General features: G+C 56.2%; 1 protein-coding gene across 1 annotated transcript; it reads right to left on the reverse strand.

Moving 5' to 3' along the window:
• Positions 1 to 419: 419 nt before the first annotated feature.
• CSRP1 (cysteine and glycine rich protein 1) lies at positions 420 to 15289 on the reverse strand. Its single transcript, XM_072886278.1, has 6 exons — positions 15130 to 15289; positions 8110 to 8222; positions 3685 to 3853; positions 3156 to 3282; positions 1181 to 1274; positions 420 to 857 (listed from the first exon to the last, which is right to left on the reverse strand). Exons 2-6 carry the CDS (start codon positions 8219 to 8221, stop codon positions 781 to 783), a joined length of 579 nt encoding a protein of 192 aa, XP_072742379.1. The 5' UTR covers position 8222; positions 15130 to 15289; the 3' UTR covers positions 420 to 780.
• Between the last annotated feature and the right edge of the window lie 5659 nt (positions 15290 to 20948).

The following is a 20948-nucleotide window of genomic DNA, read 5'->3' on the forward strand; positions in this document are numbered from 1 at the left end:
GCTAAAAACCCACGGAGTAGGTGAAAAGTTGTTAATTATTCAGCACTGCTGGGCACGCCTGTTTGAAGAGGTGCCACGTAAAAGCACTGATAGGGGTTTCGATAGGGCGTGCACACGTGTTGTGCTACCGGCACACCCAAGAAGGTCTGTCCTGGGCCTCCCAGCAGCAACTGCTGCTTTGGAAATGGTTATCCACCGCAGGAGCAGGGGAGAGCCCGGCCCAGCCGACCCACAGAGCTCAGCTGGACACAGCTGGGCCACGTCAAATTGCATCCGAGCAGCTCCTGCCTTTGTGCTTTAATTGCAAGCCACGATTGCAAACATTTCCCTTCCTCCCTCTACTTCCCGACCTCCAGCTCCGGTCACCCGGTGCACCTCCTCAGCCCCGGATGGGGAATAAACTCTCTGGCAAGGCCAGGCACGGGTCAGCTTTGATGTTTATTGCTTGCTCGGTGGCACGGCATGGCACGGCTGAGCTTGCATCCCGGCAGGATGGGCAATGCGGAGCAGAACGTTTCGGGCACGTGGGCCTCACTGCGGGTGGGTGCGAGCTGCCTCCCCGCCGACACCCGCACCAGCGGGACCCGATGGGGACGATGCTGGGACTCCCACAGCTTCGGGGTGCGCTGGGTCAGGGCGGGCAGGAAGGGGCTCGTGCTGTGAAGCAGCGGGTGGTTATTGATGATGGTGAGGATGCTCGCTGCGGGCGCGGGAAGGGTTGGGCAGCGCAGGCTGGTCTGGACAAGCCCTGAGCGAGCGGAGAGCCCAGCTCCTGGTGCCTCACTGTGAGTGCACAAGCGCCCCGGCGCCTTGCCCAAAGCCAAAGCCCTTGGGACCGAAGTTCTTGGCGTAGCAACCTGCAGAGGACGGGAAGGGAGAGACGGGTAAGGCTGGCAGCTGAACACAAGCAGGTCTTCCTCTCGAAGCAGGCACTGCCTAAACAGCACAGGGTTTGCTGTATTTGTTGGGCAAACAGAGAGGCCCCAGGCGCAACGGGAAATCCCCCGGCTCCACGGCCAGCCGGCACAGCCAGCCCCCATACACAGCTGCTGGGGCCACCACCTCCCCAAACCTCAGTCCCATCCTGGTTCCCTGCACAGGGGTTTTCACCCCCTGCCTGTGGGATAACACCTCCAGCCTTCAGCATCCCGGACAAGCCAGTGGGGAAGGTGGCACTCACCTTTGCAGTAGATCTCCCCGTCTTTGTCTGCCAGGGTGGTGGACTCCAGGCTTTTGCCACACTTGGCACAGCGGAAGCAGGACTTGTGCCAGGACTGTGGGACAGGAGCAGAGCCGGGTCAGACAACACCCGGGGACAGGGCAGCAATGCTTTGGCCACCAAACAGGGTCATTTTTCTGTTTCTGACCCAAAGCAGTTGGCAAAGAGGTCTGAACGGGATGAAAGCTTTTCCCTGGAAAGAGCAGTCCTCCCAGCCCCAGGGGGAAGATACCGAGAGGAAACATCAGGTGTGGTCACTGCTCCCAAGGTGATCTGGTTTTGGAGAGCTTTCGCCCCCACTCGCAGCAGTCATTTGTACAATAATTTGTACATTAAGTTGTAGGCAGCAATCACCTCCCTCTTTGGAGATTTGTCCTCTCTGAAGCACCACGATAAATCCCCCGAGTTATCCAGCTGAGATCCACTGCTGCTGTACGTTAGCCTGGGGGGGTGGCAGCAGGGTTGGGACACCTGCCCCTACACAACTGCAGCTCCAAGGAAGGCAGCAAACAGATACTAAGAATGCAGAAATCAGCCAGTGTTTAAAAATAAAACTCCCCCACGACTCTGCCAGTCCTCTGGGGATAAATGAGCTCACAGCCTTTGAGCAGACCTAGAGTAGCCAGAGCTGCTCATGGAGGAATTTAAATAAACACTTTGGAGAACATGAAACCTTTTTTGGAAGAAAATGTGAAATTAGGGGACTGGTGAAGGAGGTAGCAGATGGAGTCATCCAGCAAACATTAGCACATGAAATACATGCTCTGGAATCCTCTCTGGGTTTGCTTGAGTGTAATTGCTTTGCCAGTTTTGGTTCCCTGTAAACATCAACCGCAGAAGCCTACCAGGAAGCTCAGATCATGATTTTAAGGGTAAGTTTGGCTGCTGACCCTGGGCTGCCCCTCAACGTGTCCATCACAAATCCCTGCACTGCCAGCTAGGGTGTGATGATGCTGGGAGGCTCTTTCTGTTGACTAGATGCCTCCTTTCCTTGCTCTGGGGACAGAGGACAAACACAGAAACCCCAGGGAGGACGGAGCACAGCAGGGGTGACCCAACGTCCCCAGCGAGGCGGTGAGGCTTTCCCAGCATGGCCATCCCTGCGGCACAAAGCCAAGCAGCCTGACCCGGCTGCCTTGGCAAGCTCTGCACGTGTACCTGACCTCCGAGGGAAGGTTGCTTCAGGGCAGGGACCTCACCCGGGGTCCCAGGGCTGACAGAGCAGAAGGTGTCCCCATGCCTTACAGAGGGCTTCCCAGAGCTGGGCTAGGACAAGGCCACAGCTTGGGATGCAAAGGACCCTGGTGAAATGATGAACTTGACATGGGAAGCACCAGGGCTGTTGCAGAGTGTCCTTTACATTTGACCCTGAGCAGACCCAGTCCACCAGCAGAACAGCCCAAGAGAGATGCACCGAGCCCATGCCCACACCTCCAACCACCTTGCCCTGCTTACAGGCAGCGCTGACCACTGGAATTCATTCCCTGCCCTGAATCTGGGCTGTGGCATCCCAGCCTGCAGCAGAGGGTGGAGAAGGCTCACTGGACGTTGCACTTATTCAGCTAGTGGTGGCAGTGGCCATGGCCCACATCACTGCTCATCCTCCCAACACATCCAGCAGCAGGGATGTCCACTGTGACCTCTGCTGAGCAGTGCTCTGCATATTTAGTATAAAATGTATTTCTCTCCCATCTACAAGTCTGTAAGAGCGATGCAGCCTGGAGAACCTGGTTTCCAGACGTGCCCAGGTGTCCTTTTGGTGCGAGGTTTCCAGGTAAGCATGGCCACCAGACTCTAAGCCCAGCCCTAGCTGGAGGCACTGGCAGACCAGCCTGCAGCAGCCTGTGGGTCAGGTCAAGACCTTCTCTGAAGGTCTCCCTGCCACACAGCAACTTGTGGCATGTGCGTGCCCCATCCACTCCATTCCCCTTCTTACCTTTCCAGCTCCAATCACCTTCTCGGCTGCATACACCGCCTGACCACAGCGAGGGCACCCATCAGCACCTCCGACTTTCTGGGCCATTCTGGATGTGTTAGGGTTGGTGGGTCGGTGGGGCTGGCCCCTGTGGATGGGAGGGAGTTCATTATCAGGGCTGCACAAGCAGGATGGAGGAGGGAAGAGCTATGGGATCACAAATCCCAGCCTAGTTTTGAAGGGCCCGTAGCTTTAGGCACAATGTGTTGAGCCCCATGGAAACTTCAGCCTCGCAGCTGCGTGCTAGGAGGGGATGGGCAGCGTGCTCAGGCAATGGGGACATGTCCCATCAAGCCCCATCCCACCCTGCAAAGAGGGTTCAGCGGGTTTCCCCCAAGGAGCAGAAAGGCAGGGCAGCCCACGGCACTTTCCAGATTAGGAACCGCTGGAAGTTCAGCATGGGCTACGCAGCCAAGCATCGCAAGCAGACAGATGTGCGGGAGAAGGTGCCCACAACAGCCCCAGTTTCTAAAACAAGAGTTAAACTCACTCTTCATATTTGATTCCCAGAGACTCGCCCTTGTCAGTGCTCAGGGTCCCTGCTCCCTGCCCATATCCATAGCCCTTGGGGCCGTACTTCTTGCCGTAGCAGGACTTGCAGTAGATCTCCTCTCCATGCACAGCAACAGTGGTGCTGTCCAAGTTCTTCTTACAGACCACTAGAAAAGAGGAGAGGGCCATGCCATTAGCCTGCACATCCAGAGCTCACTAATTAGCTGGAGAAAACAAGTCCTCACAAGGGATAGTACAGCTCAGCTTTCAAGGAGCAAGGAAACCCTAGACAAGATCCTGTTGAAGGGAGTGCATGCAAAACAGCTGGAGATAAGGATCACAACAAGAACACTGTCTGCCTTTAAAAGGAAGCAACCACCAAAGCTACAAGGTTGATACTAAGAAAAAGCTCTGTTAACCCTCTTGATGCGGTATCCTGGAGATGCACTTAAACCGGGGGGGTTGAAATTTCCCTACAAATCACTGCAGGATTCACAAGCCCAGGGAGGGACAGCCCTGCCCCACTGCAGCTGCAGCTCTGCCACACTCCTAGTCCACTGCGAATACACAGCAATAGGCACTGGGGGGAAAGTAATGTAAGCAAATCTATTTTTCCTCATGTTTAGACAGACTAAAAGCAGACCTGCAGCCATTTCCACAGCTGGTGCACTGTAAGTTTGTTGGCACATTACGCTATTGTGCACAGTTGACTCTCCGGACCCCAAGATCACACTGGAAGATGTTCATGCTAGCGTGTGTCACCCCTGGTCCATGACATGATTACGGTGTGTGCATAGGGTCATCTCAGGCGAGGAACACTGACTCAGCTGGGTGTTCAAGCCTTGGGGATCAATATGGGATGTAAGATGGGACAGGAGTCAGGAGATGGGACAGCAGCCAGGCTTGGGGTCCCAGCTGAGCCCATCCAGAGCTTGAGCTTGGTGCTGGGCTCAGGCCACACAGACTCTTCTCCCGATTTTTAGGTTTTCCTGACTCATGTCCTAGTTCTGATCTCAGCCTCCGTGTCAGCTTCCAAACCCTTCCTGGAACACGCCGCCCAGCGAGCCGGAGCGGGAGGCGAGCAGCACCCAAATGGGGCTCGCGGTGATCTCCAGTGTCTACCTGCCCTGGTGCAGGATCCAGACGCCTGGGGCAAAGTCCACAGTGCTGGCAGCCAGCCCCAAAACAGATCCTGTTACAGCTGCGACACAGCCTTCCTCCCTCCTGCTTACATGCCTTAAATGTCAAGGCTCCCAGCAGCCCGTTGGCCTCTTCGCCAGCAGAAAAGTTTCTTGGCCTTTACCAATATCACAGGAATGCAAACACAGCAGAGCTCTCCTCTTGGAGCAGCCCAAACCGCAGCACTAAACGCAGGGGTGAGAGGCAGCCTTCCTCGGCCCAATTACTAAATATGGTGCTCTCCGAGGCCGTGGGGAGCCCCGTGTGCTGCTGCTGGGAGAAGGAGGTGGAAAGGGAAACGTCTCCTGCCATCTAAGGAGGATCTGCAGGGTCCTCTCCTGGCTACAGGCTCCCCTGTCCCACCACGGCAGGAGCTGGGGATGGAGCACGTAACCCTGTTGAGAAAGACCAGCTCTGGTAAACTGGTCCCGTAGCTGCCAAGCTAATGGGTTGGTTTGGGGTTGTCTCTGCATTACCCTGGAGCTCATCAGGAGCAACCGCTGCATTCGGAGACACCCCCCAGGAGGGGAACTGGGGCACTTCTACTGGCAGGTTTAAAGAGCTTTGTCCTAGGGATGGGAGTGAATGATCTCAACAGCATCTGTCTTTCTCTCCCACCGTGCTGGGTGGATTTAGAGCTCTAACCTAAGCTTTCACAGTCCCTCATCTGCACAAGCCACAGATGCTTCAAGAGGCAGCAGAAAAATTCTTTCCCAGTCTGCTTCCTAGAAATCAGCCCCCAGCTCCCAGGTTTCTGCATTGCAGAAATTCCAGCGTGCAGCACTCATCGAGTTAAGGACCCTTTGTTTTTCTAAGAGCAGCGGAGTTGCTCCACAACACAATTACGCAAGAGCTGCTGCTACTTTCAGAGGCCAAACGGCCTCATTACAGTACGTTTCTGCCATGTACTATTGACTCAGTTGGTTCGATGCCACTGAGTCAATCACCAAGTCACTCCCTCAGCCGATCTCCACTTCTAATGCACTGTGGTAGGTTTGGCTCCTTTTTGATTATTTTTTTTGGCAGATCAGGTCAAAGTATTTGTTTTTCTCCCCTAAAGATAACGGCTTCAAGTTCCCTGATGAGGCCCAAATGCAGCACTGGGGAACAGGCTGGGAACGCAGGAGTTCGGTGGAGCTCAGCATCACCCGCAGCCTGTGGCATGTGACTGGGAAGAGCGGGCAGCACTGTGGGCTGGCATGCAAGCCACGGCCTGAACTGGGAAGCCCGCAGCCAGGATGGGCAGAACTGCTGGGGTATGTGTGGAGTGTGATTATGTAGGGCTGCACAGCACAGGGACAGGAGCCCTGGCTGTAGCCAGCTCTAAACCACTCCCTGGTGACTTGCTTCCATGAGCAGACATGGGATGACCTTCTTCCCAGCCTCGGCCGGGTATTCCCTTCTTGAAGCAATGCCTTTTGCCTGATTTTGTGGCTCCTGGGGGCCTGCCCCACACCCTGCATGCCAGCATTGCATGGCAGAAGCTTTCCCTAAGCAACCCGGCTGTGTGCACAGGGGTCATGGGGAAGGGCAGAGGCGGTGCAATGGGGTCTCCGTCCCCATACTGAGGTCCTTCATTGACGTGGACTCAGATGGTAAAAGCCAGTGGTGGGGGAGAGATGAGGGTAACATTCCCCACCCTCCTTATCTGAGGCTGCAGAAGAAACACGACTTCCTGCTGCAGAGCGCGGCCGCAATAAGGACACAGCCTGCCAGCCCCCTGCCCGCCTGGGGAAAGCCTCTCCGCAACTCCCCTTCTTAGTCCTTTCAAGCCAAAGCAAGGTTTCCAGCCTGGAAACTCCTACATACAAGAGCTACCGGCCACGCTGGCCACTCTTCACACTGCGCAGGGAGCAGAGACACGGCAACAGCCTCTCTCTCTCACATCTGCATCCATCTGTGCATGCCGCGTCCCAGGCAGGCCGGCCAAGAAGTATCCAGTATCCGTGCCAGGTGGACACAGGAGCATGGCAGGGATCGGCCCCATGAGGACACTGGTATTTCCCTGCTGGAATGGGTCTGCTGAGATTAGTTCTAGCTGTGTGTCTGTTTACAGACCCTAGCTCTGCTTGCTGCCCATATGGAAATGGTCATATCTGTGCTCCCTGCTGCAACGGGATGGTGAGACTGGGAACAGGGTACAGGGACCAGCTGAGGAAATGTTAAACCTCAGTGGGCCCTTGCTGCAAGGACGGCTCTGAAGGTGCACTTCTGCATCTGTCACGGAGCAGCAGGAGTAGCGATGGCTATCAGTGGACACAAGCAACATGCACGCTCCTGTGAACACATGAGAATCACTAGTTCTGTTACTTGATAGCCTTCAAGGGCAGGGGACAGATATTGGGTTAAACACAGGCTGAGGACAGTGGTCATCTTTTTGTTCAAAGGTCCTGCAGCCCCCCTGGATGTGGATGCCCCAGATTTAAGGAGCTGCTCTCAGCAATGTAACACGACTTGCCTGTCCCTGCACTGCTGCCCTGGTACCCCCAAAGGGATGGGAAGGGGTTCTGGGGACCTGCAGCATGAACCCAAGAGGATTTGTAGGTTCCTGCAGAGCAGGCAGAGGAAGGGACCTCTGCACTTAGTTAATCCACAGGCAGATCCTGTTCTGCTGCCCTTTGCTGGAGGTGAGACTTGGGTCCAAACATGCAACAGAGACACCCTCCACAGTAGCAGATTTCCAGGCAGGCTGGAGGTGATGCTTTAGCACCTCACAGTTAGGCCTTCCATCAGCAGAAGGGCCAGGACCACATCTTCTTCCCATCATCTCCTGAGGCACAGGGGCAGATCCCATGCCAGCTCCCAACGTGGCAAAGCCACTTAGAAGACTAAAGCTAGCATCACCCCAGAGCAGTGCATGGGATGTGCCACCTCCTGCCACCACTGTTTGGAGAGACCCTGTATCATGCTCCAATCTCGACCATCTGGAGATAGTCTAGAGGACTCAGCCTAGCCTTTCCCTGATGTAGGGACAGACTAAGTCTTTGCGTGGGTGCTGGCTGAGATCAGCCCTGACAGCTTGGACGGCCCATGGTGTCCTGGGATGATCTGTGTCCCTTCAGCAGGACTACTCCTAAGTCTGGAGAAAAGCAGAAAGCCTGCCACACGGCTCCCACAGCCGGGCTGTTTGTAGAGGAATCCTAACGAGCGTTTACACAGCCCATAAACAGGACGTGACAGGGCGCCCAGCTGCCAGAGAACCAGGAAGCAGGGCGGGAGGGGCGACGGAAGGGCTGGTACTCACTGCACAAGAAGCAGGACTTGTGGAAGCTGCTGCCTTCACATTGCACCTCCTCGGCGAAGTACACCGCCTTCTGGCACACGCCACACTTCTTTCCTCCTCCCCAGTTTGGCATCCTGCAGAAAAAGCACAGGCAGAAACAGCGTCAGGGCGGGAGGCCAGGCAGGGCGCTGGCCGGGCAGGAGGCAGGGACGGGGCAGAGTGAGGCAGCCAGAGCGGGCACCCGCCAGCAGTGCTCCAGCAGCTGTTCCACAGCTGCACATGCGGAGACCACCCATGGACGTTTGCTGTTTGCACCGATTCGCAGGGCTGGTAATTAGCAGAACTAGCAGAACTCGGGATGCCCACGGGATCCATCGTTACAGCACCCAGCTGTATCAGCTGCCTCCTAGGGACCTCTGGTCCTGCCAGCCAGGAGCAGCAGAAATCCCCCTGTCCTGGAAGCTGTGGGACCTCACAGCTCCTTTCTGTGCCAGGCAAAGGGAGGAAGCAGGACAGTGACGGGAGATGGCACTCACAGAGGTACCCACAGCACCAGCACCTTGTTAGATCGCTGCCCTGCTATTACCCCTCGACAGAGCAACGCAGCAATGGCCAGGGTGACTGACCCTTGGTGCTGGAGAGTGTACAGGTTGTCACCCCAGCTGGAAACAGTTCCAGCTTCTCCTCCCCAAACATCTCTTCCATTTCTGCCACCACAGGGCAGGGGTATAGTCAGGGTTTCCCAAAGGGCAGGAGCTGACCCCTGATACCACCAAACACAGCGGGCTCTGGCACTGTGTCCCCCATAGCATCCTTAGCCTGTGCCTTGCCTGGCCAACCGCTCACAGGTTCCCCCTGTACTCGGGCATCTCAGCCTCCTCCAGGACTGCAGGTACAGTCACAGGCTGGGAAATCAGCAGCCCCAGGGACACAGGCTCATGTGCAGGGCAAACACCTGAGCACCAACCCAAGCTACCATGCAGCTCCGTGGCAGGACATAAATGCTTCTATTTCTCTCTCCTCTTTCCTGAAATGTATCTGATGAGATATGATCAAGAGGCCCCTTGATCTGGAAATTTGCAGATAACCTCAAAATACTATGAGCAGCTAACACAAGTGGCAGAGCTCCAACACAGAGGGGCCTTGATACTTTTGAAGATGGGGCCAACATAAACCTCAAGATATTCAAACAACAAAGTCCTACAAGGAGATGCTGAGGGAGGCAGGCTGGTTGAGTGTGGCCAAGAGGTGGCTAAGGAGGATCTCCAGCAACCTAGGGTTGCTACAAAGACAACAAAACACTTTTTGGTGGTGCCCAATGATATGAGGAGGGTCAATGGGCACAAGCTGCGGCTTGGGAGGTCTCCAGAGGCCTCTCTCCATCAACACTTCTGTAATTCTCCATCCTGTTCCCACATGGGAACGGGCAGCAGAAGTCACCCTCCGCTTCGCAGGCACAGCCATATGCTTCCCGACTCGTGAACAGCTAAAGCAGCAGGACAAGGTCCCCAAAACCAAACACCATTTTCACACTACACTGTGTGCTACCCCACAGCACGCGCAGGATCTCACCACCTCCCTCGGCTCAGCTGCATGGCTATGAGGAAGGGGATCTGGGTCTGCCGGGGCACTCCGGGGGCACAGCCTTTGAGCCCACTCCTTGCAGCAGCTCTGAATCCCTGGGTCACCGCAGGGAGCTGAAGCCCCATCTCTGGGTCTCCAATGCCCACCCAACGGCTGAGCCAGCGGCACTGCCCTGCCTGGCAGGCAGGCGGGGAGGAGGATGCTAAACACAACAGCACTGGGGGCTGTATCAACGTCGGACGGAGAGACGAGGGAGGATGAAGTGCTGCAAACCCTCTGCTCCCAGGCACACTGAGATCTCTGTACCTTCCAGTATAGGGAAAGTCGAGCTCTTCCCTGTGTAAGAGTACTTGGTCAGGCAATAGAAAAGGGAAATTGATCTCAACCGGGTTATAATAGCAGGCAGAGCAGGCAGGGTGCAGGTCAGGGCTGGCATGCTGGCAGGGCTGCGCAGTCGCTGGCCCCGCTCTAGCCCGGCTGCAGCTCCCGGCTCGTGGATGCGCGGAGGGTCTCAGCACAGGACAGACAGACGGAGCTGAGGAGGGTGCCGGGAGCAGGGGCTGGAGCGGAGGCTGTGCTGGCTCCAGGGATCCAAGGAGCTGTGTTTGGGGTGTGATCGCAGCAGCCGGGAAGTCTCTTTTCTGAACGCCCTGCAGGCTGGGCTTCCCACCACTGCTCAGCCCGTGCCAAATCCCTCCCTTCCAGCCTGATGGTTCCAGTCCCAGCCTTTGCATTGCCTTAAAAGGACACAAACTGTTTCTCTCCAGAGCCTGTTTTTTCCCCTTGCACCAGGAGGAGGGCCCGACCTGGTTCAGGAGTTTCCTTGGAGGGCAGAAACGTCCAGCACCATCCCCCTGCCAGCCCAGGCAGCAGAGATGCCCGGGTCCGCACGGCGTGGGAGCCCACTGGTCCCTTTTCCACCCATGCCCACCTGTGTCAGACCCCTCATCGGGAATAATACAATGCTGGATACAGTTTGTCTGGGTCCCCCATCCCTTTCCAAACACGACAGCTGGCAGAGCCCATCTCTGGGACCCACCAGCCTTGACTTTGGTGGGCAGCCTCATGCAGGCAGTCCCCTGCCTCAGTGCTCCTGCCTCAGTGCTCCTGCCGTCGCTCCCTGCTCCACAGCCAGGGCATCTGCAAGCATGCTCAGGGACAAACTGCCCAGCATGGCTTGGAGCCAGCTGCTCCACTTTGCCTCCATGGCACATTTTTTTCCCCTTTACAGCAGCAGCGAAGGAAGAGGCTCTGTTCGTCCCAAACAGCAGGGTTCATCTTCCCAAACTGAGGCATCGGCAGTGGGGACACCTTCCTCCGAGCTGCCTGTGAGCCTACGGGGGAGAAAAGGTGCTTCTGGGTGAAGCTCATCTGACGTTTGCCACAGGAGATCAAGACCTTTTACTGCTTATTTTCCTCCATCCACCACGAGAGGGTTGCAGGTGCCTCCACGCAGTTTAAACAACTTCACTGTGATTTCGGCAGGTGACTCTCACCATGAAGCACCCAGCAGCACAGAAGCAGCCCCAGCAAAGCCACATCCCAGCAAGACCTCCTGGCATATGCCAGGATGGATTTTTCATGGGGAGGAATCATAAAAATGTGTTTGTCCTGGGGATACGTGGGCTTGTGATAGCTCACAGCTGGGCACAGAGAAAGCCTGAGATAGATAAGATTTAAGTTGCAGGGAATTCCCTTTTAGTCCACAACATACACAGGCACATGCTGAGAGCCCGGCAGGCCACACGAGAGGCCAAAAAGTGCTTTATGCTACAGGTCAGAATCAGCAGGAAAAAAAGAATAGGAGCATCCTGCTCATGGAGCCTGGGACCTTCACCAGCCGTCTCAGAAGCAAAATCCTTAGAATAGCCATCTAGACAGACCCATCATCTCAGTCCCCTAATTAATGACTTAATTTAAGATATGTCAGAGGGTTTGCAACCCTTTCGACGTTTTCAGAGTACTTTGCACCATGAAGCTGAGCACCATATTCTGTCCAATTGCAACACTTACTGACCACAGTGGCACTTCTCCAAATCACTATTAGACCCATGCAGAATAAGGAACAAGAGGTGACTGTCCTGCAACCAAAGATCTCACTGAGCACAGGCAAGAGAGACACCCAGGGCTGCCAAAACCCGAGATTATTTTCCTCCCTCCTGCAGCTCCGCATCCCATGTACCACAACTTCGCAGCAAACCCAGCCAGAGCCCTACAGACAGCATTGTCTGTGCCAAGCATGGCTCAGCCCCAGGGATGGTCCTCCATCCGCTCTGGATAAGGCAAGGGGCCTCAGAAAACAAGATACCATCCTTTTATCCACAGCTGTATTGCTGGGAAGCATACACACAAGAACCACACAAGTCTGACACTCTTTGGAGATTAACTCTAATTTCAGTGTCTGATGTCTGACTTTGCAGCAGTACAGTTCACCGGGTCAAACATAAGCTACAGACTCACTCACGTTTCAGATGGGCTTGTGTTGCACCAGTTTGGGAGGCAGTGTAAGCTACACTAAACAACGAGGCATAAACCAGTATGGAACCAGTACATCTTGGTGCTTTGATATGTCATCTAAACCTGAGCTGTAAGGGAAAGCAGTGAGAGATGAAGCCAAGCCATCAGGCAGTAAGAACACACGGTCACCCTCTCCTTACAGTGGGCCGAGAGATCAGCATGCTCATGTCACTCACACCAAAGCTGACAACCACCGTTTGAGCTGCCTGAGAGCAGCTGGTTTTTAACTGCTAGAGCTACAGCAGCACCCGCTGCCGTGTGAACACAGTGAACACGCTACCACAGGAGCACTCAGAGCTGTGCAGGTTCTCCCCCTTCACCCTCTAATGAACTTTACCTGCAGCCACCGGGACGTTGGTGCAACCATTCGAGCTTCTGCGATAGCTGGAAAACCTTTCCCACGTATGTGCCCAGATGTTCTACTAAAATCCTACAGTAATTAATTGCAGAGCAATCACTTCATGCCTGGAGGAGATCACTGAGGAAGAGGAGACTCATGCTGGCCCATGTAAAAGGTTCTTCTTTTTTTCCAATGAGAGCATTAATACAAGGGAATAGCAGAAAAGCACCATCAGTGCTGCACAAAGTTCACTCCTAACAATGTTCACAGCTGTCCACGCAGGATTATTACATGGCCTGGCAAAGGGACAAGTCAAAGGGGAGCAAACCATAGCAGGAGTCCCAAGCACTGGGGTCTGATTACCACCTTCCAGTTTAGAGAGCAGCCGGCATAGCCATGAAATGAGCAGAATTTTGAAGAAGGAGGCACCTAGACAGATGGGTGTCTGCATGTGGGCAGAGAAGAAAGGGACCAGCTCATGGAGATACACATAACGCCATGAGGGAAATCACCGGGACAGAGCATCAGGGGTCCAGCACCCATAAACTTCAATCGGGCCCATGGGGCACTCTCTGCCCCAGACAAACGGCATCTGTCATGGAGCAGCTTTCACATCACCTGGGCATAAGTGCCCTGCAAAAGGCAAGTTAGAACTGTCCCCCCGGCCCCCTGCCATGTCATCAGCTGGGTGGGACAGTGACGTGAGGAGCCTCTGGGCTGCCAACAGTGTAAATGAGGATAAATGAAGGTCATATTTGATGCAGTGATGTCAAACCGGTGAGCAAGAGGAGAGTGGGGTCCTGAGGCTGGTGAGCACTGGGACATGGCAAAATACTGAGCATCAACATGGAGAAAGCAAAGAACTGACCCAGGAGATGCAGCTGTATCAGATCAGACATCTCTGAGGGCTTTGCCTGGAGCGGAGGGCAGAAAGTCAGGAGGGTCCAAGGTCCAGAGTGATCCTCACACACGGCTCATCTACTCTACAGTTCCCAAAGCAACACAGTCAGGCATTACTTCTGCTGCCATGGTAAGGCAGCCTTCAGGTTTGCTGTGCCCGGGAAGGGGCCAGGGTGAGGCCAGCACCGCGCTGAGCCACCTGCCAGACACGGCTATCGGCGAGCGCTCACCAGCCACGACGGGCCTGCAGACCAACACACCATTGCCTGTCGACCGCACTGCTCCCCAGCGTTGGTTACAAAGGCAACTTCAAAGTTTCCTATCACAACTGGGTTCCTCAAAGAAAATCCCAGCTTTATCCAGAACAAAAGCCAAAAGCATTTTCAGGTATGCTAAGAAAAGCTACTGACTTCTGCAGGAATCAAAATCTGCCCAAGCTCACTTCAGCTTTTGCAAAGCCCTTTTTTCCAGTAGGACACATCCTGGTCATTTTGTGCTGCCTCACAGGAGTGGGGAGCCGAGCTCAGCCGCTCCAGAGGCAGGGTTCAGGCACTGACATCCTGGAGAGGCCCCGATCCAGCAGACAGGAGAGGCTGGCTGCGAGCCCGAGGCTGGACAAAGGGTGCCCTCCGTCCCGCGGGAGCAGGGAAGGCACCGCGCTGGCTGTCGAGCAGCGGCAAGCACGGAGCAAAGCAGCACGTCCTCCCCAGGGCTAGAGGTGGTCACAGACACTACGACACCTTTCCAGCCTCACCACCAAAATCCAGAAGAGATAGGAGGTGCAGTGTCCAAAGCCGATCTCACACCTAATACCGTTTTAGCGCTTGCACCTTCTCACCCAGTCCATCCCTCCCTACATCTAATACGGTGACTGGGCAGCATCCGGTATTTTTGCCAAGCGCTAATGAACACCCTCTCCTGCGCGCTGGCCTCGCTGCCAGCTCTGAGGTTTGGAAAGTGGCACCTGAAGCTGTGCTCGAGCGTGTGCCCAGCCAGGTCCTCAGCGATGCAAATCTCCTCTGTAAAGCAACTTCAGGCCACACCAGCGGAGAGGATCAAGCCGGCTCAGTCTCCCCAGGTGAAAGCTTTATTCGGGCTGCAAAGCAAAGCGACAGCAGAGCCCACGTTCTGGCGAGGGGACGGGGCGCGAGGACTCCGCTCACAGCCCAGCCCGAGACCACAACCCCGAGATTTCCCTTAGCAGAAAGGGAACAGGACGCTTAGCGGAGGATTAAGATGAGCGCCAGCAGAAAGTCTGGCGTCGCGGTGGGAAGTGCCTGCGCTGCGCTGATGCCCGCTCTCCGCCGGGTTAGGAAAGTTCACCCGATCTGATGCAAGAGCTTTGGCTTCCGCATCTGGTGTCATGTGCACGGATGCTCCTGCCGTTTCGTGCCTCAGTGGGCCCCACCGCACCCGCGCCCACCCCACGGGCGCATGGCGGGTCCGTGCCCCCGCTCCCGCCCCCAGCCCCGCATCTCGCCCCAGCTCAGGTGCCCGGGGTCCGCCCGGGGGAGGGCTGGGCGTGGGGGGCCAGCGGGGATGCCGCAGCTCGGAGCGATGGAGAGCTGCCCGCCCCGGGCCGGGAAGAGCGGCGGCCCCGGAGGCTCCGCGGCGGGGACCGGGTCCGCCCGCGGGAGGGGGCTCCGCGCCGCGCCGCGCCGCGCCGCGGGGCCCGGCGGCCGCCCCCGCCCCGCACCTACCTGCAGCTGGGCTGGGCCGGGCCGGGTCGGCGTCGGGAGCGGGAGCGGGGCTGGGGCCGGCGGCCGCTCGGGGGCTTTTGTTGGCGGCGGGAGAAGGCGGGTCGCGGGGCGGCGGCGCTTTGCGCTCGGCGCCAGCCCGGACTGATGTCACGGCGGCCGCCGCCCCGAGGGCCCGGCGGAGGAGGGCACCGGGCGGGCCGGCCTCGCCACCGGCCCCGGCCCCGGCCCCGGCCCCGGCCCCGGCCCCGCAGCCGCCCCGGCGCCGGGGACCCCCCAGCCCCGCGCCCGGGCGCTGCCCCACCGCCGCCCCCCGCGCCCCGACAGCCCCGGCCCCGCGCCGCTGGGACTCCCGGCCCGTCCCTCTCCCGCGGCGGGGTGAACCCTCCGGGGCCGGCCGCGGCGGCTCCCTGAAACCCGCCGGCTGGTTGCCAAGCCTCTGTGCCACCGGTCATACCTATCGCATATTAGGCCAGTATTTTCTTACGAGGAAGTTTTCCTCTAAAATAAAATCCCAGTTGCAAGAGAAGGTGTTCAGAACCGGGGAGTAAGGAGCGACGCTCCTTGGCAATGGCTTCCCGTGGGACCCCCCCAGCAATGCTGTTGCGGGTGCAGGGGCACGGGGATGAGAAACACGCACAGCTCAAAGCTGCGAGGGAAAGGCTGCTGCCGGGGCGCTGGGAAAGCAGTCCCAGCACAGCTGGATGGCAGGTTACGGAGCTGCGAAGGGAGGGCTCTGAGCAGTGGAGCGGTCAGAGCGCTACGGGCACGGTGCAGCCTCGGTGTCTGCGGGAGCAGAGATGCTGCCTCCACCCCCCCGCTGTCCCACAGACCCTGTCGTACCCTCACACCACACGTTATTGCCCTCCGTGCCCAAACGTCCCGGGAGCAGCCTACAGAAAGTGTGGCTGCAGGGCTACAAAGTGTGGCTGCTGGGCTACGAAGCTGCTGTTTCCATTTTTTTCTGTGTGTTTCTATGCCAGGGCAACACGGGAGCCCAGGATCTGCATCTGCCCGGGTGCTGCAGATGCCCAGCTCAGGACCTTGTAAAAAACACACTACGGCTCCAGGTAATGCTGTTTCCACCGTGAAAAGCCGAGGGCGGTCCACATGCAAGCCCTGCAGCGTGACCCAGCGCTGAATTGTCTGTCAGACGCTGTTTGCTGCTGCGTGCGCAGACCCCCCGGCAGGACTCTGCAGTCCCAGTTTGCGTTTGGGCATTCCCTTGTGTGCTCGTCCCTGCCTGATTCTCAGCTTGCTGGGGTACAAACTCCCACTCTCCATCCCCCTGGGAAACATCCACCTGGATCCAGCCCCCAGCAGCACTCCCCCTCTGCCCGCGGAAGCTGGCTGCAACAGGAGGGCAGGGAGGGGAGCGGGACAACCTCCCCGGTCCCCAGCAAACCCCACACAGGGACAGGAACCAGGTGGCACTAGACAGAGAAAGGATCTTCCCTTTCGTAGGCATTTTTGGTGTCCTAGAAGATTCGAAGAAGATTCAGTCCATCGGTGCTCCGTCATCTGGACTTGGAGGCCAGCAAAAGGCAGCCCCTTCCAGGAGCAGCTCCACAGGGAGCTCCCGGAGGGGAAGCCAGGAGAAGGGAACAGTTTTGCTGGTGTCTATAGCTGCTTCCCACCCTGAGCCTCTGCCCCGGGAGTCCCTGAGGCATCTGTGCTCCATGAGGATCTTCCAGCCCCTGTAGAAGGTGAGGATGGAGAGAAGCTGGATGATCCGTGCTCATAATTGCTGTGGCCATAGACAGGATTGTCAAGCTAGGCCAAGATGCAGTTAGTAAAAGCTCCTATTTAGTTTCTCTTGCCTGGGCTGGCCGCCTTCTACTTGAAAAATGTAAGCAGGCATTAAAGAAAAAAGGCAGCTGGCACGAAGAGGCTGTCTACTGCTCTCTGGGACTCATGGGACCCTTCCCACTCATTCTCCTTTTCCGAGCCACAGCGGCTCGCCCGGGGCAGGCAGCCTGTTTGCAGGATGGCTGAGGAGCCCAGGCTGCTCCGGCTGCTGGGAGTGCATTACTGAAATTGGGAGGAAGGGAGGAGGGCTGGGAGGGCAGCAGCAGGGAGGTGCTTCCTTTGGACCTGGAAAACTTTGCCATTAGATTCGACAGTAATTTTGCCCTGAACTCTGAGTAAGAAATTCCTGGTCCTGAACCAAGGTCTGGAACACAGGAAGGGGACAAGGATCACGAGGGGAATGTGCTGCTCACGTCCTGTGTGCAGGGAAGGCTTTTGTCACAGAGGACCAAGATGCCTTTTGTCTTGCAAGTGGGAGAGGAGCCGCACTGCCATGCCGGGTGTGCGCAATGTGCATGAGTGGCCATCGCTTGCTGGGGGAACCCAGCCCCTGACCGAGCACGGGCAAGCAGAGCAGAGGTGACCTGAAGGACCCAGTCTTGCTGGGCATGGCCCATCCAACAGCTCGGAGCACAGCAGGTCACCTCATCAGTCGGGGACATTAGGAACAGGTGGCATTAGGAACATAGTGACCGGGCATTCAGGGCCCCACTGAAGGGAATGCATGGGTCTCAGTTAACAGGGTACAGCCGTATTACTGAGTGGGGCGTTACCAGTTGCCACGATGCACATTGGCACGCTGTGAAGAGGACGGTGACATGAGCACCTTGACATCACCCGCTGCAGTTGGTCATGATGGTCACAGGGTTCCCCGAGGCCTTGTAGAGAGTTAGAGACATACCCCAGAGCTGACGTTGCCACAGCATGCGGGGATGAGCGTCCTTTCCCCTGGAGGTTGGGAAACCCCTGCCAGATGACTCAGAGGACGTGTCTAACACGGTGCTTGAGATGGTGCTGCAGATGCCAGCCTCCAGCAGACTTGGACAGACCTGCCTGCTCCAGCTGGCTTCCCACCGGTGTGAGGCAGGGGCTGTCAGGTTTTGGAGGCTCACATACCCTTATTTCTTTCCTCCAGAGGAGGTGGAGTGGGTGTATTAAAAGCTGGCTGTCAGCTTCAGAAAGGCTCCCTGCATCCCAAAATTCAGGGTCCACTGCTGCAAACCCCAGCTCTGGTCTTTGCTCTGAGGCTCATTTCTCAGGAGGGGGCTGGAGGAGTAGATCAGGAATGTGAAGTACCTAACCCCATCCGCAGAGAGTGAGTGCAGTCCAGGCCTGTCCCCTCCCCAGCACGGACGGCGGGATGCCTTGCCACCTGACAGAGGGACACTGTACCCTTTCTGGGAGCTGGTCACATCTCACCTCCCAATGTCTTCCCCAGCCAGCAGCCGTGCCTCTCTTGGGGCTGGCTTTGGCTGTCCTTCCCCTTTCGCTTGCTGCAGCCTCCCCATCTACCCAACAGTATCCAGCAGCCCCAGGGGATGCAGGAGACCAGAAGTTTTCACTTCAGGGATGTTGTGGTTTAACCCCAGTCGGCAACTAAGCACCACACAGCTGCTCGCTCACCCTTCCCCCTACCCCCAGTGGGATGGGGGAGAGAATCGGAAAAAAAAAAGTAAAACCTGTGGGTTGACATAAAGACAGATTAATAGGACAGCAGAGCAAGAGAAAATAACAGCAACAACAACAACAATAATAACAATAATGATAAAAGAATGTACAAAACAAGTGATGCACAATGCAACTGCTCATCACCCACTGACCGATGCCCAGCCCGTCCCGGAGCAGCAATCACTGCGCCCCCCGGCCAACTCCCCCGGTTTCTATACTGAGCATGATGCCATATGGTCTGGAATAGCCCTTTGGCCAGCTGGGGTCAGCTGTCCTGGCTGTGCCCCCTCCCAGCTTCTTGTGCGCCTGGCAGAGCAGGGGAAGCTGAAAAGTCCTTGACCAGTATAAGCACTGCTTAGCAACAGCCAAACCATCAGTGTGTCATCGCATTATTCTCATACTAAATCCAAATCACAGCACTATACCAGCTTCTAGGAAGAAAATGAACTCTCTCCCAGCTGAAACCAGGACAGCGGACTCCTCCGTTCCGCGGGGACGGAGGCTGAGCTGCGCCCGGAGCTGGGCCCCTGCCGTGGGTCCCCACGCCATCTAGTGTTGCACTGGCAGCGGGACGTGGGAGTGGGAAAGGCTGCGAGACTCGCTCCTCTCCGCAGGTCTCCCAGCTTTCTGAGCCAGGGCAGCGTGCAGTCTCTAACTGGGAATTTTACCCGCTCCAGTTTTATTTCCAAAAAGACTTGAGCGCCTGCTCGGCTTCACACAGCGCGATATGCACAGGGGTGCGGTTTAAACGTGGCAGGGTCTCCCACGGCTGGGCACTTGGGAACGGTCACACCAGAGGATTAAGTCGAGCAGTGTCCTGGGTCAGTGGATTGGGACCAGAGGTGCCAAAAGGAGTGACCAAAAACCATCAAGGCATAAAAAATGCTGTTATGAGCTTGAAACAAAAGCAGTAGTATTCACAGGATAATGTCAGGGCAACCAAACACTTCAAAGAGAGGGGGGTTCACAAGCTGTCTGATTCCTGCATGGATCTACCACGGCTCTCACGGCTGGTGGTGTACAATTATTTTGAGTGAACATAAAGGAACCAAGGAATTTTTTTTTTTTAACTTCAGGCTGCTGGCAGGGGTGAGAAAGAAGAACAACTCTAGACCATTCCAGAAAGTGATGTTATGTTATAAATAAAGCAGTTATTTGTAATAGGGCAGTTAAAGGAAGTTCAGAGAGAGACTGGTTCTTAAAGATATTAGCCGCCGGGAGCTCACAGACACAGTTTTTGCTCAAGATACAGGAGATGCATTGCCGAGCCATGCGTTCTCATGTTGATCATCCTGGGAGCAGACCTGGAATAACGAATTTTTGTTCAGAAACTCTCAGCTAAAATAGGAGGAAGGCCAGAGCTGGACTGAATTTGAAAGAATAGCTCATAGGAAAGCAGACATGGGACTGTAGTCACGCATGTCAGGGATCTGGGGCGTCTGAGATGATGGAAGGGCAGCAAGAGGTTCGTAGTCACAGATAACAGTCTCCTCTTCCAGCCAAGTTTTTTTTTGTCTGAGGATATATTCCATTTTCAAGAGAAATCAGATCTGCAATAAGGCTGCCATCCTTCTGGCTGCGATTGCTACAGAGTGGAGGCAGTTTGCAGAAAGCACACGTGACGGCGGACGTTTCCAGGAAGGCACTGTGCTGACCCACCAGCGTGCAAGATGGAGTGCCACAGGCTGGGGACACATGCAAACCTGTGCACGTGCAAAGCAGCTTTGCATCCCAGAAGCAACGGTACGTATGCCAGAAGTTTTGGGAGCACTGTTTGTGTAATTTACAGCCAGTTCTCATGCGATGTGGCTGTGCAGGACTTCTCGGCATCCAGAAGCTTAGTCAGATGTCCAGGAATCCTAGATAAATGCAGAAAATGCTCCAAATATGCCTGGGTAAAATTCCTGTCAGGAAAATAAAAGGCATGTTTTAAAAATGTAAATGGCTGATAGTGTCAATCAGGCAGTTTTCATAGGAGCATGGGGTGGTCTTGTCAGCGGCGGGGGGAAACAGGATGGCCTCCCGCCCCGTTACCACGTTGCAGATAGGGAAGGCACTTACAGGACCGCTAACATGGCTGTGTCCCTCACTCTGTGCAGAGCTAAGGCTCACGTCAGCCTGGCATGCAGCCAAAAGTAATTAAATTCTTGAAGCAATAGATGCAAAGTTAAGGAGCTCCAGGCCTGGTCCAGCATGGACCCAGCATGCTCATCATCATGAATCACCAGTCCCGCTGGGAAGAATGCAATATAAAGCATGGGAAGGCGATAGCTGGTCATGCTGAATGTGACCCAGCACGCACCCCGTCTCTTGCAGGCGCCAGGAGCGTGTGCTGAGGGATCCCA

The sequence above is a fragment of the Ciconia boyciana genome, chromosome 23 (genome assembly GCF_034638445.1).
Source record: "Ciconia boyciana chromosome 23, ASM3463844v1, whole genome shotgun sequence".
Classification (NCBI taxonomy): domain Eukaryota; kingdom Metazoa; phylum Chordata; class Aves; order Ciconiiformes; family Ciconiidae; genus Ciconia; species Ciconia boyciana.